The following is a 16,326-nucleotide window of genomic DNA, read 5'->3' as shown; positions in this document are numbered from 1 at the left end:
GTGTTTCAATGCATAATCTAGTGATGAATTGGTTCTTGTAGGTTATCCATGCTGTGTGACCGTGGTCTTGGTATTTTCTTTCCTGACGTTTCGCCAGCAGCTGTCCTCTGAAGATGCCTTCCACAGCTGCTGGCAAAACATCAGGAAAGAAAATACCAAGACCACGGTCACACAGCCCGGATAACCTACAAGAACCAATGAACTCTGACCGTGAAAGCCTTCAACAATATCTAGTAATGAATGCCTGTTGTTTCCTTTATATAGTGCTTTACTTTCTACAGAGAACTAGAGATTAGTCCTGAAATTACCTAATATCACTTTCCCAAACCCGACTTTCATCCAAATCCTCAATAAACTTTTCGCCTTTCATCCAGTACATTAAAGGACTGACTTCTCCACTGTATCCAAAGAATGCTCGGCAGGTGAGATTAGCAGAATGGCCTGTTGAAAAAATAATAATAATGAAAATACGTTATTCCAAAACTTGCAAAAATGTTTCAAGTTAAGATCAACTGTTAAGTAACAGTTTCTTAGGCAAATCAAAGAAAGTACTACTTAAAAGCTTGTATTAAAATTAAATGCTATAGAAGCAATCTTTACTTCACACAGTTGTTGAATACATAGTTTGTGGGAGAGAAAAAAGTTATAAAGAATAAGCAACAGTCCAAAAATCCACTCTTTTAATAAAAGGTCATTGCAGTAAACTGAATTATTTTAGAGGTATTGTTGAACTCATACAAATTTGCACAGCTTGTAATAGTTGGAGATATTTTTTATTACAAAATATGATCCAGTGATACGCAGAATATCATTTTAGATTTAATATATTTTTAGGCATAATCCTAGGTACAAAGCTCAGACAGAACTGATACTCATAAAATTCACTTGTAAGGCTCTGTGGAACACTGGCCAATGTCAGGAGCTGTGCTGTTCAGGCAGGCTCTTGACGTGAGTTAGGTCCAGGTCTGTTTCAGTGTATATTTGGTTTCGTTTTCTTACGCTGCCCAGATGGTCCCCGCTCACCCCCCTGCGCGTCCTTGAGCTTTCAGGGGGCAACTCCGGTATTATGGCTGAGCTCATTCCCTGCTTCCCTTCCCTCCCTTTACTCCCTGTTTCTTACCCGGCTCGTTATCTCCCGATTCCCAGGCCGCTTGCGTGCTTTGTGCTTAAAGTTATCCTTTGTAGGTTGAGTGGTCATTAGCAGCTTTGAACTTGTGGATTGCTCATGCTCTACCTGCGTGCTCCTGAATAAACGTTTATCTGCTTAAGATCTACCTGTCTGAGGAAGTGACTTTTTGGGATTGCTGAGGGCAGCTGAAGAACCTCACAGCCAAGCCCAGAGACACATTAGAGCTTAAGGGGAAGAAAAGCTGTGCTGTTAAGGCACATCTTGACCACAAACCTTTTCCAAATCAAATGGAAAGAGCAGTGTCTAATTGTCAGGCTGTTATCTCGGTTTAGATGTTTCCTTTCGTTTCTCTGCTGAACCGTCCAGTCTTCAAGGACGGCTACACATACCAAAGCTTGGGAACGCCACTCCTGGGAAATAATGCTCTGTTTATGCTTTGTAATCTCCCGCCGTTTCTATGCCTTATATTTCCAACTAACGAGCAAGACAACTCATAGCTGTCATCTTATCCTCAATGCACTGTATTGCCTATTTGACCAGTAAAAGCCATCTGCTTGGAATCTGATTGTCTCTGTGGTGATTTCTGGTTCTATGGATCAAGAGCTCACATTATGACAGCTATCACCCATCACCCTTTTCATCAGTCAGGCTGGAGCCCAGGAGGGTTCGCCTGCCACTCGGATGGGAGCTAAGACAAAGCTCTCCGAGTGAGTTTACAGTCAGGCTGGAGCCCAGGAGGGTTCGCCTGCCACCCGGACGGGAGCTAAGACAAAGCTCTCCGAGTGAGTTTACCGTGACTGGAGCCCCGTGTGGCTCGCCTGCCACTCGGATGGGAGCTACGACAGAGCTCTCCGAGTGAGCCCGGTGTGGTTCACCCCGGTCCCGATGGGTCTGTTCCCCGGAGCCGGAGCCCTGGAAGGGTCTCCTCCTTGATACCTTCCTTTGAGGACGCCCTAGACAACGTTCATCGGGCAGAAGTGGAACGTAGCCGCCTGACTGGACTTGTACGGGCGCAGCGTGGAGGCCAGTGCCCGCCACGACCTCCTAGTGTCAGATTGTCTAGTGGAGGATGCTCAACTGGTCCAGTTGTGCGGAGCCGGGTTAAAAGCACTGGCAAAACGGATGGTTGCGCTCTTCCACGGAATGACCTCGACCACCGCTTCAATGGCCGGGATTGCTAAGCTGTCAACCCCCGTCTTTGGTGTCAGCGCAGCGACCTTAGCGGTTCAGGTCCAGCCGCAACTGGATCTTCCGGATCAAGCCGGATCTATTTCGGCATGGGAGCAGGAAGCTCTGCCACTAGTAACCACGACCCTGACCACCAAACTTGAAGCGGATCAAGTTTTAGTGGATCGTAAGGGGACCAAAGAGGACTTGCACTATGAGGAAACTCTCTGGACTGCAAACCTTCGAATCAGCCAGCCCCGTCGCTTAGGTGATGCGGGCAAGGATATGTTTTTGCTCCGACAGCACAATCGGGAACACATAGACCGGGTGGCCCACTTGCAGGGTCAAATGCACGTTTTGCTTCACGACAACGACTGCTTGCAGCAGATACAAGCCGACCCGGATGGCTCGGCCCCAGCTCCACAACCAAGGTCTCCTGATCAGGCTCAACCGCAGCAACCTGCGGCTGGGCGGAATGCCCATGTTGCCAGTAACTCTAGCAGTGCCTGTGGCGCCAGGAGACCCCAGAGCTCCCGTCCTGCCACCGCCAGGAAGTCCAGGGACCCCTTTGCTTGGATCTACACCAGCACCCGTACTACCTCCAGTTCCATGGAGACCACGCAAACTGAAGATCTCTTTTGCCGGCTCGGCAGAGATATTACCTTGTCAGCGACCCAAGGTGAGGGGAGGCCAAAAGCCTCCCCCCGAAGCCTCCGTTCCCTGCCCGCAGAGATCAGCACGGCCCCCTCAAGATCGCGAATCCCGATTCCAAAGGGGAGCTTGCCTCGTTAGCGGCGCGATGAACCACTTTGTTTCAGCATGTCCTCAACGCCTGGAACTCCCTCGACCGAATGCATTGCCCCGAGCTCGGGGACGACCTCAATGCAGAGGCACCGCAGCCACCCGCAGTACAGCACCGGGACGGCCCACACCCTCTGCACTCCCTACTTCTACAGACCCCTCCGGGTCCTGGATTACAAGTGCCCCAGTGGGGGACAATTCTTCGTCTTCGGACAGGGATCTTCCCTGGGATACCCCAGCGTTAACCCTGGACTCGCTTCCTGACCTCTCACAAAACCGGGGAAGGTCTCAACGCGGAGGCGCCGCGACCGCCCACAGTACAACGCCAAGTCGGTTCATACCCTCTGCACTTCAGTTCAGAGACTCTCCTGATCTTCCTGTTTCTACAGACCCCTCCGGGTCTCGGATTACAAGTGCCCCAGTGGGGGACAATTCTCCATCTTCGGACGGGGATCATCTCCAGGATACCCCAGTGCTAAACCTGGACTCGCCTCTTGACCTGTCTAATAACCGATCACACTCTGCGGTGAATGGAACGTCCCCGCAGACCCCCGCAGTTTCTCCTGGAAAACCTACGAAACCGACGAAGGTGAAAGAAGTAGAAAATACGGTGTATGTGGACGCAGTGTTGCAACACTATAAAGGGGGTCCCCAACTGCCTGTCAAGGCACTTATTGACTCCGGTTGCGGTCGCACTCTCATCAATGAGGCCACATTTGCAGCACTCAAAGTCAAGTCCGAGGCTTTACCAGCCCCCGTCCAATTTGCCAAAATGGATGGGAGCCATTTCAAAGGGGGCCCAGTTGATCATCGCACTATAGGGGTGGCGATGGGAATTGGATCCCACTGGGAGCAAATAGACTTTACCATAGCCCCTATCCAATTTGAAGTGGTCCTGGGAATTAACTGGATTAAAGGTCATTGTCCCAGTATAGACTGGGAGACGAACACGATCTCCTTTGTCAACCCCAAATGTGACCAGCACCGACAGCAAGTTGCGGTGCTGTCTCCACCCGCTTCGGCATTAATCTCCGAAGTCCCATAACCGCCATCCCTCCCTGATATATACCAGGACTTTGCGGATGTCTTTAACATTAAAGAATGTGATGCCTTACCCCCCCCCCCACCGGGCTACTGACTGTGCAATTGAAGTGGTGAAGGACTGTACATTAACCAAGAGTAAAATTTACCCAATGAGCACTTCCGAGCGCACAGTACTACGGGACTTTTTGGACAAAAACCTTGCCAGAGGGTTCATTCACCCATCGAATGCTCCCAACTCAGCCCCCGCGTTTTTCGTCCGAAAAAAGGAGGGCGACCTACGCCTCTGCATTGACTTCCGAAAACTCAATGCAGTTACTCAAGCCAACGCCTATCCTATACCGCTAATTTCAGATATTTTGGGACAACTACAAGAGGGACGTATTTTCTCCAAATTGGACCTAGTAGAAGCCTACTACAGCGTCCGTATCCGCGAGGGGGACGAACACCTCACTGCCTTCTCTAGCTGTTTTGGAATGTTTGAATTCCTTGTGATGCCCTTCGGGTTAAAAGGGGCCCCGGGGGTCTTCATGCAACTCATCAACGAAATCCTCCATGTTTTACTGTACCGCGGGGTGGTAGTTTATTTGGATGACATTCTTATTTATTCAAAAACCATGGACGAACACGTCACTTTGGTCCGAGAAGTTCTACACCGCCTACGCAATCACCAACTCTTTGCAAAGCTGGCTAAATGCGAATTTCACCAGAGCAAAATAACTTTCTTGGGATATATAATCTCCCACCATGGCCTTAGCATGGACCCGGCCAAGGTCCAATCCGTCCTCGATTGGACTCCTCCCTCCAACCGCAAGCAAGTACAACAGTTTCTGGGCTTTGCTAATTTCTACCGCGGATTTATCCCTAACTTCGCCCAAATAGCACTGCCCATCACCGACCTTCTGAAAACCAAGGGTAAAGAAAGCTCTGCTACATTACCCTCCGCTAAGATACTGTGGACTGATCAATGCCAGACCGCCTTTGTAGCCCTCAAACGCCTTTTCACATCAGAACCTGTGCTACGGCACCCAGACCCAAATCGAATGTTCATTGTACAAGTCGATGCCTCCGACGTAGCTATGGGAGGGGCCCTACTCCAAAGAGGACCAGATGGTCTCCTTCACCCCTGCGCTTACTTCTCAAAGAAATTTGCGCACTCCCAATTGAACTGGCCTATTTGGGAGAAAGAAGCCTCAGCTGTTTACCATGCACTTACCCTATGGCGACAATTCCTGGAAGGGTCTAAAGTCCCCTTCGAAGTTTGGACCGATCACAAGAATCTAGCCGCCCTCACAGGAACCCATAAGTTATCCGCGAAACAACAGCGTTGGGCGGAATTCTTTGCTCAGTTTCGTTTTGTCCTGAAGCATGTCCCAGGAAAACAAAACGTCCTCGCAGATGCTCTCTCCCGGTTGCCTCAATACCCGGCGAAACTCGATCGGCCAACAAACTCTTTATTTACGCCCGCGCAAAGAGAAGCCCTGCCCGTACTGGCTGTACAAACTCGATCCCAGATGCTGCCCCAGCGAAAGCACACAGTAGCCGGCATGCAAACTCCTCCAGTCCTACCGACTGCCCAGCTGCCCCCGCAACGGAAACCCACGATAACCGGCGCTCCAGCTCCCCCAACCCAACCGGCCGCCCAACCGCCTGCAGTCTGCGCACCACCGCACGTAAGCGCTTCCCCCTCGTCAACCCCCATAACTGCTCCTACTGCCGCTGTAAACAAGGGGGGGGGGGTCCCCGTCTCCAAATCTTTCTTAAATTCCCTTCGGGAACAATGCCTTACGGAACACTCTAATCAAATCCTGCCTCCTGGTGTAATCGGACAAGGAGGCTCTTGGTACAAAGACTCGAAATTGTATGTGCCCAAAGCGCTCCGAAAAGACGTCTTACACTTGGCTCATGGAGTAAAGACAGCTGGACACTTTGGATTCCTAAAGACCCTTCACCTATTGCGCAGGCAGTTCTGGTGGGGGGGAATGCGCTCTGACATTGACTCTTTCATTTGCAGCTGTCCTGTTTGCGCCACAGTCAAACGTTCTCAAGGCAAACCTCCAGGACTACTGCAACCACTTGAAACACCCAGCAAACCCTGGGAAGTGATTGCTATGGATTTTATGACGGATCTCCCTCTCAGCGGGGGACAAACTGTGTTATGGGTTATTACTGACTTATTTTCTAAGCAAATACATTTGGTTCCATGTGCGGGGATCCCCTCCGCTCAGAAGTTGGCCCGCCTCTTCGTGTCACATGTCTTTAGACTACATTCGTTTCCGCGCAAGATAATCTGCGACCGCGGAAGTAGTTTCGTTGCTAAGTTTTGGAAAGCTTTTCTCAAATTGGTGGGGGTGGAGCAGGGGTTGTCTAGTGCATACCATCCCCAAACGGATGGTCAAACCGAACGTGTTAATGCTGTACTTGAATGTTATTTGCGCTGTTATGTCAACTACCACCAAGATGACTGGGTAGAACTGTTGCCTTTTGCAGAATATGCTTACAATAATGCTGTACATCAGTCCACAGGCTTCAGCCCGTTTTATGCGGTGTATGGACAGGACTTCGGTCCTATCACCCCAATAGAAGGTTTGGAGGGGGAGGGGATGCCGACATTGCCTCTTGGGCACACACCCTCCGTACCACATGGCCCTGGCTGGTTAGCAACCTTGACCGAGCCAAGCGCAAATACAAGGCGCAGGCTGACAAGCATCGTTCCCCCGGTGGGGACCTGCAAGTGGGTAACCTGGTATACCTTTCCACCAAGAACCTGCGTTCCACCCGTCCGTGCCATAAGCTCAATGCTAAGTACATTGGCCCATTTCCCATCATTCGCATCATAAATCCTGTCACGGTGGAACTGTCTCTCCCCAAAACCCTGAGGCGTGTGCACCCCGTTTTCCATATCAGCCTTCTAAAGCCCCATTTTGCTTCCCCGCAATGGCACCCGGAGCCGCCTCCTGAACAGCCCATAATGGTGGGGGGGGGGAGAACATTTTGAAGTCTCCAAAATCCTGGATTCCCGCATACACCATGGGGCCTTGCAATACCTGATCCGCTGGAAGCACTTCCCCCCTGCCTATGACGAATGGGTTCGCGCACGGGATGTCTCCGCCCCCAAACTCGTCAACGCCTTTCACAATACCTACCTAGACAGACCAGCCCCCTTGCCGGATGGGAGGGGGTCTTAAGGGGAGCAGGATGTCAGGCTGTTATCTCGGTTTAGATGTTTCCTTTCGTTCCTTTGCTGAACCGTCCAGACTTCAAGGACGGCTACACATACCAAAGCCTGGGAACGCCACTCCTGGGAAATAATGCTCTGTTTATGCTTTGTAATCTCCCGCCATTTCTATGCCTTATATTTCCAACTAACGAGCAAGACAACTCATAGCTGTCATCTTATCCTCAATGCACTGTATTGCCTATTTGACCAGTAAAAGCCATCTGCTTGGAATCTGATTGTCTCTGTGGTGATTTCTGGTTCTATGGGTCAAGAGCTCACACTAATAAAGTTTCCAACAAAGCTTCAGTTTTTCAGATTAGGACAAAGAATTTATATACACACCTCTTCAACACACAAAACCTAATAGGCCTGCCATTAACTTTAACCTTTATATAAAATATGTGTATGCCAGGTTAATCCTTGAGTTGTTTATTAATTAGATTTGTGTAAACCCTTTGAAATTCATTTCCCAATACTTTAGAAAAATCTAAAAATACTTTAGAAAAATCTAAAATTAAACATGTGAGATGAAAAACCAAGTTCAAAACTGGTCAAAATTAAAGTTATCCATCTTTGGAAGAATCAATTTAATCAAAATGAAAAATATACCTAAGTTAAAAAAAAAATTTTAAAAATTGTTTATTGAAATTCCAAAGAAAATTATTATGGAATGGCAACAAATCTGTAACAGGTTTATTTGGCAAAACAAAAAAGCATGAGTAAAAAGGGATAACTTTTATGATCGTAAAGAGAATGGAGGAATTGGATATCCAAATTTTTATTGGTATTACTTAGCCACTAAAATAGAAAGTTTAAAGAATTGGTTGGCTCCAGGAAATAATATTTCCTCAGTAGCTCTGTTCCCGGTTGGAAAATGGCCATGGATTGATGAAAAATATAAAGGAAATTATTATGATTATGATAATGGAGTTATAAATACCTTAATTGGAGCATGGGACCAAGTTAAGCATAGATTAATAGCAGGGAAATCATTATTAGCATCAATAATGGCAGATATGACAGCTGATAATATTGGCAAACATTTATCGATTAAATATAATTTAAAAGATTTTGATAAGCATTTACATTGGTTTAAAAATTTACAATAATCTCTTACAGAGAGATCCCAGAGAAAGTAAAAAAGTATTGGCCCCCTTTAAGTATATTCAAATAAAAATTATTTTGTACAATTGATTAAGAAGGGTAATCTGATACCCAGAACTCTTAACGAATTTGAACAATTATTAAAATCAGATAAAATTTCTGTAAGGTATACGGAATACTAGTACAGAAGAACAGGACAATTGATCCCCTTTTTCAAGAGAAATGGAATAAAAATTAGGTTATGAGTTGGATGAAAAAATGGAACTTTATACTCACAAAACGTTTAAATGTTACAATAAGTCTTGCATTTAGAGAAAATTTATTTAAGATGACACATATGTGGCATCTTTCCCCAAGCAAATTTCAAAAAATGTGTAACTTGGATAAAAATACTAGTAAATGTTGGTACTGTGATTCAGCTGGCACAGATTTTCTGCACATGTGGTGGAGCTGCAGCAGAGCCCAAACATATTGGATGAAAGTTATTGAAATCATATCCAGCAGCCTTGAAATTGTTATTCCAGTAAGACCAAAACAATTTTATTAAATTATTTTCCAGATAAACCAAAGGATATTCAAGTTATGTTTCTCCATATACTAATGGTTGCTGGAACAAATCTTGCGAGATATTGAAAAAGCAATAAATTCCCTGATTTAAATAATTGGCTTGATAAGGTTAAAGAAACCTATGCTTTAATTAAGTTGACTTATTATAATAACAACAATAATACTGAAGAACTGGATGCTTGCTGGAATTTAACAATTTCAAGGATGGAAAAAACATTCCAATGTGTAAATCACAGAGAGAGTAAATCATGCAAATTTTAGATAGAGTATTGCTTGGTTCACTGTTATGGGTATTTTAGTTATATTAGCAGCACGGTTTTAGTTTCTTTTCAAGAATTTGTATTATGAGTATTTTAGTAATGTTATATTTCCATTTTCTTTTATTGTTATATTCTCATTTTCTTTTAATAAATTATCTTTAAAAAAAATTCATTTCCCAATACTTTATAGGCCAGACTGTATTCCCTAAGCTCTCCCAGACAATCAATCATATGACAATTTGCAAGTATTGAAAATCAGGACCACCACAGAGAACAATGGGAAAGATCAGCTAATATTGAGAATCAGGTAGATGTATCCCAAAGGAATTAGATATTATTATGATTTATTTATTTTATTAAAACATTTATATCCCACCTTTCCTTTTGGTTCAAGATGGCTTACAATAATAGTTAAAACATCCCCAGCTAAAACCAAAGATAAAATAGCAAACCCCAAATCCCCTCTCCCTACTCCTTTTGTGAAAGAACCTTCATCATAGAGAAGCAATTAGAGGGAAAAATGTTCCATATGCAGTTTGGCTGCCTGTGAGTTCATAATTCCATTCTCCAGAAACAAACAACAGACCACAACAAGGGAGTATGGCAAATGCAGAGTTTTCAGGGGAAAGGTATTTTTTATTGTCAGTCAGTCATTGTAAGAGTACGATAATAAAATGCAGTTTTTTTAAAAAAAATGCTGGTGGCTAACTAGAGCTCTTTAGCTGCCCCCCCTCAATCCTGGATATTAAATTATTACTAAATTTTACTTGACACAAATCCCTATATGTTCACCTTGATAATTAGCATGCCTCAGAAGGTTGTCCAATGCCACCAGCCTTGCTAAAATCCTCTGGACTTCTTTCACTTCAGCCTTTTTCTGCTCATGAGATCTAATGAGTCTACAGCCTTTTGGCTTTAAGCCAGGATTCCCCTCAATCATCAATATGTGCCTGTAGAGCACTGAGCCATGAAAGTCCACTGAGTCTCTTCAGTCAGAATGAAGCTACATATTGAAATGATCTTCTCATTCTAGAGTCCCATTGGCCATTTACAGATGCATGTTAATGTGCATATTGATTTTTTTAAAAATATATATAAGGACTACTGAAGGAGCAAAGAAAGGGAGAAGAAATGTCAAAAAGGCAAGTCTTGGGGGAAAAAAGAGGACTCTCTTCTCATTAAATTCTTTGGGACTTTCCCTCCTGAATGAAATATTTAAGCATATTTTTAAACACAGAATCAAAAGTTTCTGTTCAACATAAAATATTTACACGTGGCAAATAAATTTAAGAAAGAAACACCATCTCCCTGCAATACTGTACAGATTACTGCTGAGCAAGGGACATAAATATGCCAAGTGTTCATGTCTAAATTAATACAAAGGTTGTGGCTGCCTTATAATCTATACTTTCCAGCCTGATTGAGCTCGTAATAAACTATCGAGAAGGTCAGTAGTAAGGTTAGACGATCATGGGAAGGATCTTCCTGACTAGTTTATATGGTTATAATGACCTTGTTCCCCCCCATCCACAAATAAACATGAAAAGAAAATACATAGATTTACATAGACCAAAAGAAAAAAAATAACAAGACTACATAGACCAAAGGGAAAAAAGCCATGCATGAACTTCATTTGCGAACCCCAATGGGGGCATCACTACATTCCATTAAATTCTCTGCTCATTGAAACACAAAATATTGGTTTACCTAATTAATTACTTATATTACAGTCAGAGGTTTTCCCAAAATGAAGTAACAAATTACCCCATACCTTACTAAATTCTTCCTTCACCTTACAACCTTGAATTACTCTGATATTAGAAGTATTTTTTTCCAAAATCATAAACATTTTTATTTTCTGTCGCTACCTGTCCAATGCAATATTTTCTGCCGTTTTCCAATTTGCAGCAATTACCAACCTCACTGCTATAATAAAAAAAAAAACTTACTAATGTTTTCTGTATACAATTCCCATTTTTGTTCAAAAATAGATTCAATGACCTTGTTAGTCACTAAGTAATGGCAAAAAAACAGGGGTGTTTAGTCTTTCCTTGATATAGGAATGGTGTTGCTTGTTTCTTGCAACATGAGCATGCATTACTCACAGAAAATATGATGCTCATTAGTAATAGGCTGGTGACCACATAATTAATTAAATATAAAACATATAATCGTAAATTGTAGGCATTAATTCTTTGTCCTGACATGTAGTTTCTTTACATGTGAAACAGTCTTCAAGTAGGATTTTCCCTGGGGGAAAATATTTATATTCTTCTATCTTGCCCTCCATTCTTCCTTATACCCATCTTCATCCAAATGGCTGACTTCACAGTTTCTAAGGTCATCAACAGATAATTACATTTTTACTTCGTGAGGTTGATGGCCGACGAGCAGTGTAGTTTTTACTAGCTGATCGCAGCCTCCCCTCAGTTGGAGAGCCCTCCATTATATCTGAGGACTCAGAGTCTCAGATTTTTATTTCTGAGCCTCTTCCCCCCCTCCCCACTGGAGTGAGGGTCCACGAGTCCTGGGCTCTTGCATGTTTCTCAGCAGGTTCCAGGTGAAGCTGAGAGCAGACCGGGACTTCCCAAGCAGGTCTGAAGCGGCCATTTTCTTCCCCCCTACCACCCCCTTTCTTTTTTCCTTTCTTATCGGTGTCTGAGCACAGAAATGCTAGAAACCCACTGTTATTAAAGTGAAGACTTGCACCTGGCATAAGAGACACTGATAGCAATTTACAGAAGTTCTGGGACCCAGGAGGTTTTTTTTTTTTTTTTTTTAAATATATCCATAAAAACAGGGGACAAATCAAAAGTAAGAATATTGTGGTGGTGGGGGAACTAAGAAAAGCCCTTGAACTTTCACTATCAAAGGGTTAAACTTGGAGGTGACTGTTTTGTTGACTGTAACAAACAGAAGTAAGAAGGGGAGTACCTGTGTTATTTGTAAGAGATGGAGCTGAAGTGTCACCAAGTTTGGGCATGACTGGGAGAGCAGGGGATGGAGAGTGAGTGCCAGCCAAAGAGAGATGTTGCTTAACGATCTAGACTGTCTCATCAAGAATGGGCACACATGAAATAGTGGTGAGCTAGATGTTCAGAGGAGTCGCATTGTGAAAGGAAGGGTGTGTGTGTATGCTTCTCACCCCTTCTGCCATGGTTGATCCTTTGTGCTGCTGCTAGATCATTAGGTAGTATGCCTGCTCAACGTTGACTAGCTCCACTGCTTCTGCAGTCTCTGAACTGGTGGTCTGGACTATGTGAGTGACTTTTGGAATTATTACTTTTGCCATTCCTGTTTTTTAGACTGTAGCCTGTTTTTCTTCCTCCTTCTCTACAAAAGTGACACCTATTGAATAAGCAAGCAACCAAGATATTTTTAACTTTAATAACTTAAAAGGGCCATCTGATGCACAAAAGATTAAAAGGCTGATCCAAATTAGTTTTTTGCAACTAAATTTCCTTTACACTGCACTAACCCCCCTTAAAGACTGGCTTTATTTTTAAAAAAAATCTTTAACTTGTTGCATAGAGTTTAACCAACCAATAAATACTTATATTCACAACACTAATTATTACATTCAATTAATAAAATCAACTTATAAACAATATTAAAATTACTAATGAATTAAATTTAATCAGTTTATCATTTTTTAAAAAAATTACTTAAAATCAATTGTCATTGTATAAAGAATTGCTAAGAGGTATATGTTAGTGACATTTTTGTGGTAGCTGTTGTTATTGTTAATATGAAAAGATATTTAAAGTTGTCTAAAAGACGCCATTCTCCCAGAATTTTAGTAGTAATTGGAATCCCAACAGAAAATTCTTCAACATTGGAAAAATTTTCAAAGATATCCAATGCTTAACTAGAGCCACTTCCATCCCAAGTTACAAAAACTAAAGTTAGCAAGAAAGAGAAGTCAAAGATAGTTGGGCTAAACAATCTTTGGACTTTGGGCCACAAATGGAACAACTGAAGTAGTATATGAAACAACTGATCGAAGATAGCACAAAAAAGCAAAAAGATATTTGTAAGGGATTACAAGAGAGCCTAGCAACAATAGAAAAAAAAATTGATGAGAACACAAAGGATATAAATGCTCTTCAACAAAAACAAAAGATTTTTGAAGATAAATTGAATGAACAGAAGGACACTCTGAGGTATCACAAATATAAACAAGAAGAATATGAACGTTTTGACCTTCAAGAAATCATTAATTGAGAAAATAATCTGAAATTCAGAGGGCTGGATGAAAGTTTTGGAGTTACAGATCTTGAAGGGGAGCTACAGCAATTGCAACAAAAAACCCTATGAATTCTGAGATGATTTACTACAAATAGAGAAGAATTATAGACTTGATTCTGTTTATGCAAGGAGGAACATGGCCCCAAGAGATATTTTAGTCAAATTCCTGCATCAGAGAACAAGAGATGAAATTCTACAGGTGCAAAGGGACAATCCACTCATCTATAATGAGAAGGAGATACAAGTCTTCTCAGATTTACCGGCTACTGTTACACAAAAAAGGAAGCAATTTGATGATTTAAGGTCTATATTGCACAAGAGAAATATCAGGTTTCGTTGGATTGCACCATATGCTTTAATTATTTTACTCCCATCAGGAATTGTCAGAAATAAAGAGGAATCTGGTTCTTGTAGGTTATCCGGGCTGTGTGACCGTGGTCTTGGTATTTTCTTTCCTGATGTTTCACCAGCAGCTGTGGCAGGCATCTTCAGAGGAGTAACACTGAAGGACAGGGTCTCTCAGTGTCAAGTGTGTAGGAAGAGTGACCCTGAGAGACACTGTCCTTCAGTGTTACTCCTCTGAAGATGCCTGCCACAGCTGCTGGCGAAACGTCAGGAAAGAAAATACCAAGACCATGGTCACACAGCCCGGATAACCTACAAGAACCAATGAACTCTGACCGTGAAAGCCTTCGACAAAGAGGAAGCTGATCAGCTAATTGAAGAACTTCTTTACCAACCTTCATTGTTTCCCAGCAGCAGCAAAGAAGACTGTACTTCAACTGAAGAGGCACAGCAGTTTGCAGAAGAACTTCAACTGAGACGACTTCAACAGAGACAATGTCTAAAAGAAGCTATTCAACAGCTGTCACAATTGGAACATCAGACACCCAGACAAGAACAGCAACAAGTCAAAGAATTGTTACTAGGATCGCTGTTGGAGATTGAGCAAGACAAAGATATACAAGTTCAACCTTTGACCACAGGGAGTCCCCAAGGTCAAGACAATGAATAAGTTAGAACAAGCAGTGGCCATTGAGTAAGATGAAAAGGTTGAAAATAACATCAATTAATGTAAACAGCTTGAATTCACCTCCTAAAAGAAAGAAGTTTTTTCACAAGCTTTTGAAATTATCAACTGGTGTAATCTGTCTCCAAGAAACCCATGTTAAAGACAAACATGAAAAATTCTTACAATGTAGCAAATTAGGTTATTTTCTGAATCGTCTCCTACAAAAAAAAGAGGTGTGGCAATATATATTAAAGGCAACAAATTGAAGGTGCTGGACTTTGTTAAAGATCAAAAAGGAAGATATTTAATTTTGTTAACTCAGGGAGCTAATGGAAAGAAATTTACCATTACAAATGTATATGTTCCAAATAATGTCAAAGAAATTTTTTTATAGATTTTTTTGAAAAGCTTCAAGACTTCCACCAGGGAGAAATCCTTATTTTTGGAGATGTGAATGTAGTAATGAACACTAAATTAGACAAGTTGACAGGATCCAAAGGGGGGAAATTAGCGATGATAGTCTTTAAGTTTATGAAAGATTGGACTCTAATTGATGCTTGGAGATCTAAACATCCTAAGCAAAAGGACTTTACATTCTGTTCCAACAAACATAACTCATATTCGAGAATTTACTTGAGTTGGATTTCTAAGTCACTGATCAAAAATTTAGAAGAGGCCATCATCTTACCTGGAACTTTTGCAGATCATAGTTCACTACAGATAACATTGTCAGCTGACAAAAAGGCCTAAGAAGATGACATTTAAATGACAATTTACTACTCCGCAATGATGTTCTTACACAATGTCAACGTGAAATAATTTCCCCCAAAAAATAAATAGCACACCAGGAATGTCAGTAAGAACAATTTGGGAGGCAAGTAAGGCTTACATGAGAGGCAGATACATTGCATTAGCGTCTAAAATTAGAAAAGACAAAACTTTGTTGATTAACAATTTATATGAAGAACTACATCAGTTAGAGGAACAACATCAAAAACTCAGCAGTAAAGAAAGCTTAAAAGACTTAAAACATCAAATTGATGTAACTGAAACAGAAGAAATGAAGAAAAAATGAGATTGGTAAAACAGAAATATTTTGAACATGCAAATAAACCTAGGAGATTGCTAGCTAACACACTTAAAAAGGAATCTGAGAAGGGAAGGATTTTAGCTGTATATAAAAATAATCAGCTATCTAATAAAGATGAGGGCATACAAGAAGTATTTAATTCCTTCTATTCTGGACTCTATAAGAAAAACAACTCTCCACAAACTGATACTGACTCATATATAGACTCAGCCACTCTAACGGGGTTTATTGAAGAGGATCGTCAAATACTTATCAGAGATTGGTTCTTGTAGGTTATCTGGGCTGTGTGACCATGGTCTTGGTATTTTCTTTCCTGACGTTTCACCAGCAGCTGTGGCAGGCATCTTCAGATGAGTAACACTGAAGGACAGGGTGTGTAGGAAGAGTAATATATTACTCTGAAAACCTCCAGACTAACAAAGACTACAGTCCACAATAGCCATGCGGATTAGCTTTGGATTTCACATGTTAACAGATCACTTCAGGATACTTTCCTTTCCTTTATCCTTTTCCTTTTATCCCTTAGAAGCTCCTTGATCAATTGATCTTGAGCAGCATATTTCTAGTGTTGGAGGGATATAAGGACTGAAACAAATCTTGCCACTGACAATGTAGCCTTGGGGTCCCTGTCGCTTAGTTAAAAAGGCATTATGTCAGTCACAGAGGCATTGGATTTGTATATTAAAA

General features: G+C 42.3%; 1 protein-coding gene across 3 annotated transcripts in view; it reads right to left on the bottom strand.

Moving 5' to 3' along the window:
* IL1RAPL1 (interleukin 1 receptor accessory protein like 1) overlaps positions 1-16,326 on the bottom strand; it is a 990,401-nt gene that overhangs the window by 62,636 nt on the left and 911,439 nt on the right. For all 3 annotated transcript variants that reach the window (XM_056861980.1, XM_056861979.1, XM_056861981.1), the window contains one exon: positions 309-441. In XM_056861980.1, the coding sequence (XP_056717958.1) occupies positions 309-441 (133 nt within the window). The remainder of the gene's footprint in view (positions 1-308; positions 442-16,326) is intronic.

The sequence above is a fragment of the Euleptes europaea genome, chromosome 16, assembly GCF_029931775.1.
Source record: "Euleptes europaea isolate rEulEur1 chromosome 16, rEulEur1.hap1, whole genome shotgun sequence".
Lineage (NCBI taxonomy): Eukaryota > Metazoa > Chordata > Lepidosauria > Squamata > Sphaerodactylidae > Euleptes > Euleptes europaea.
This window is presented reverse-complemented; position numbering and strand designations above follow the sequence as displayed.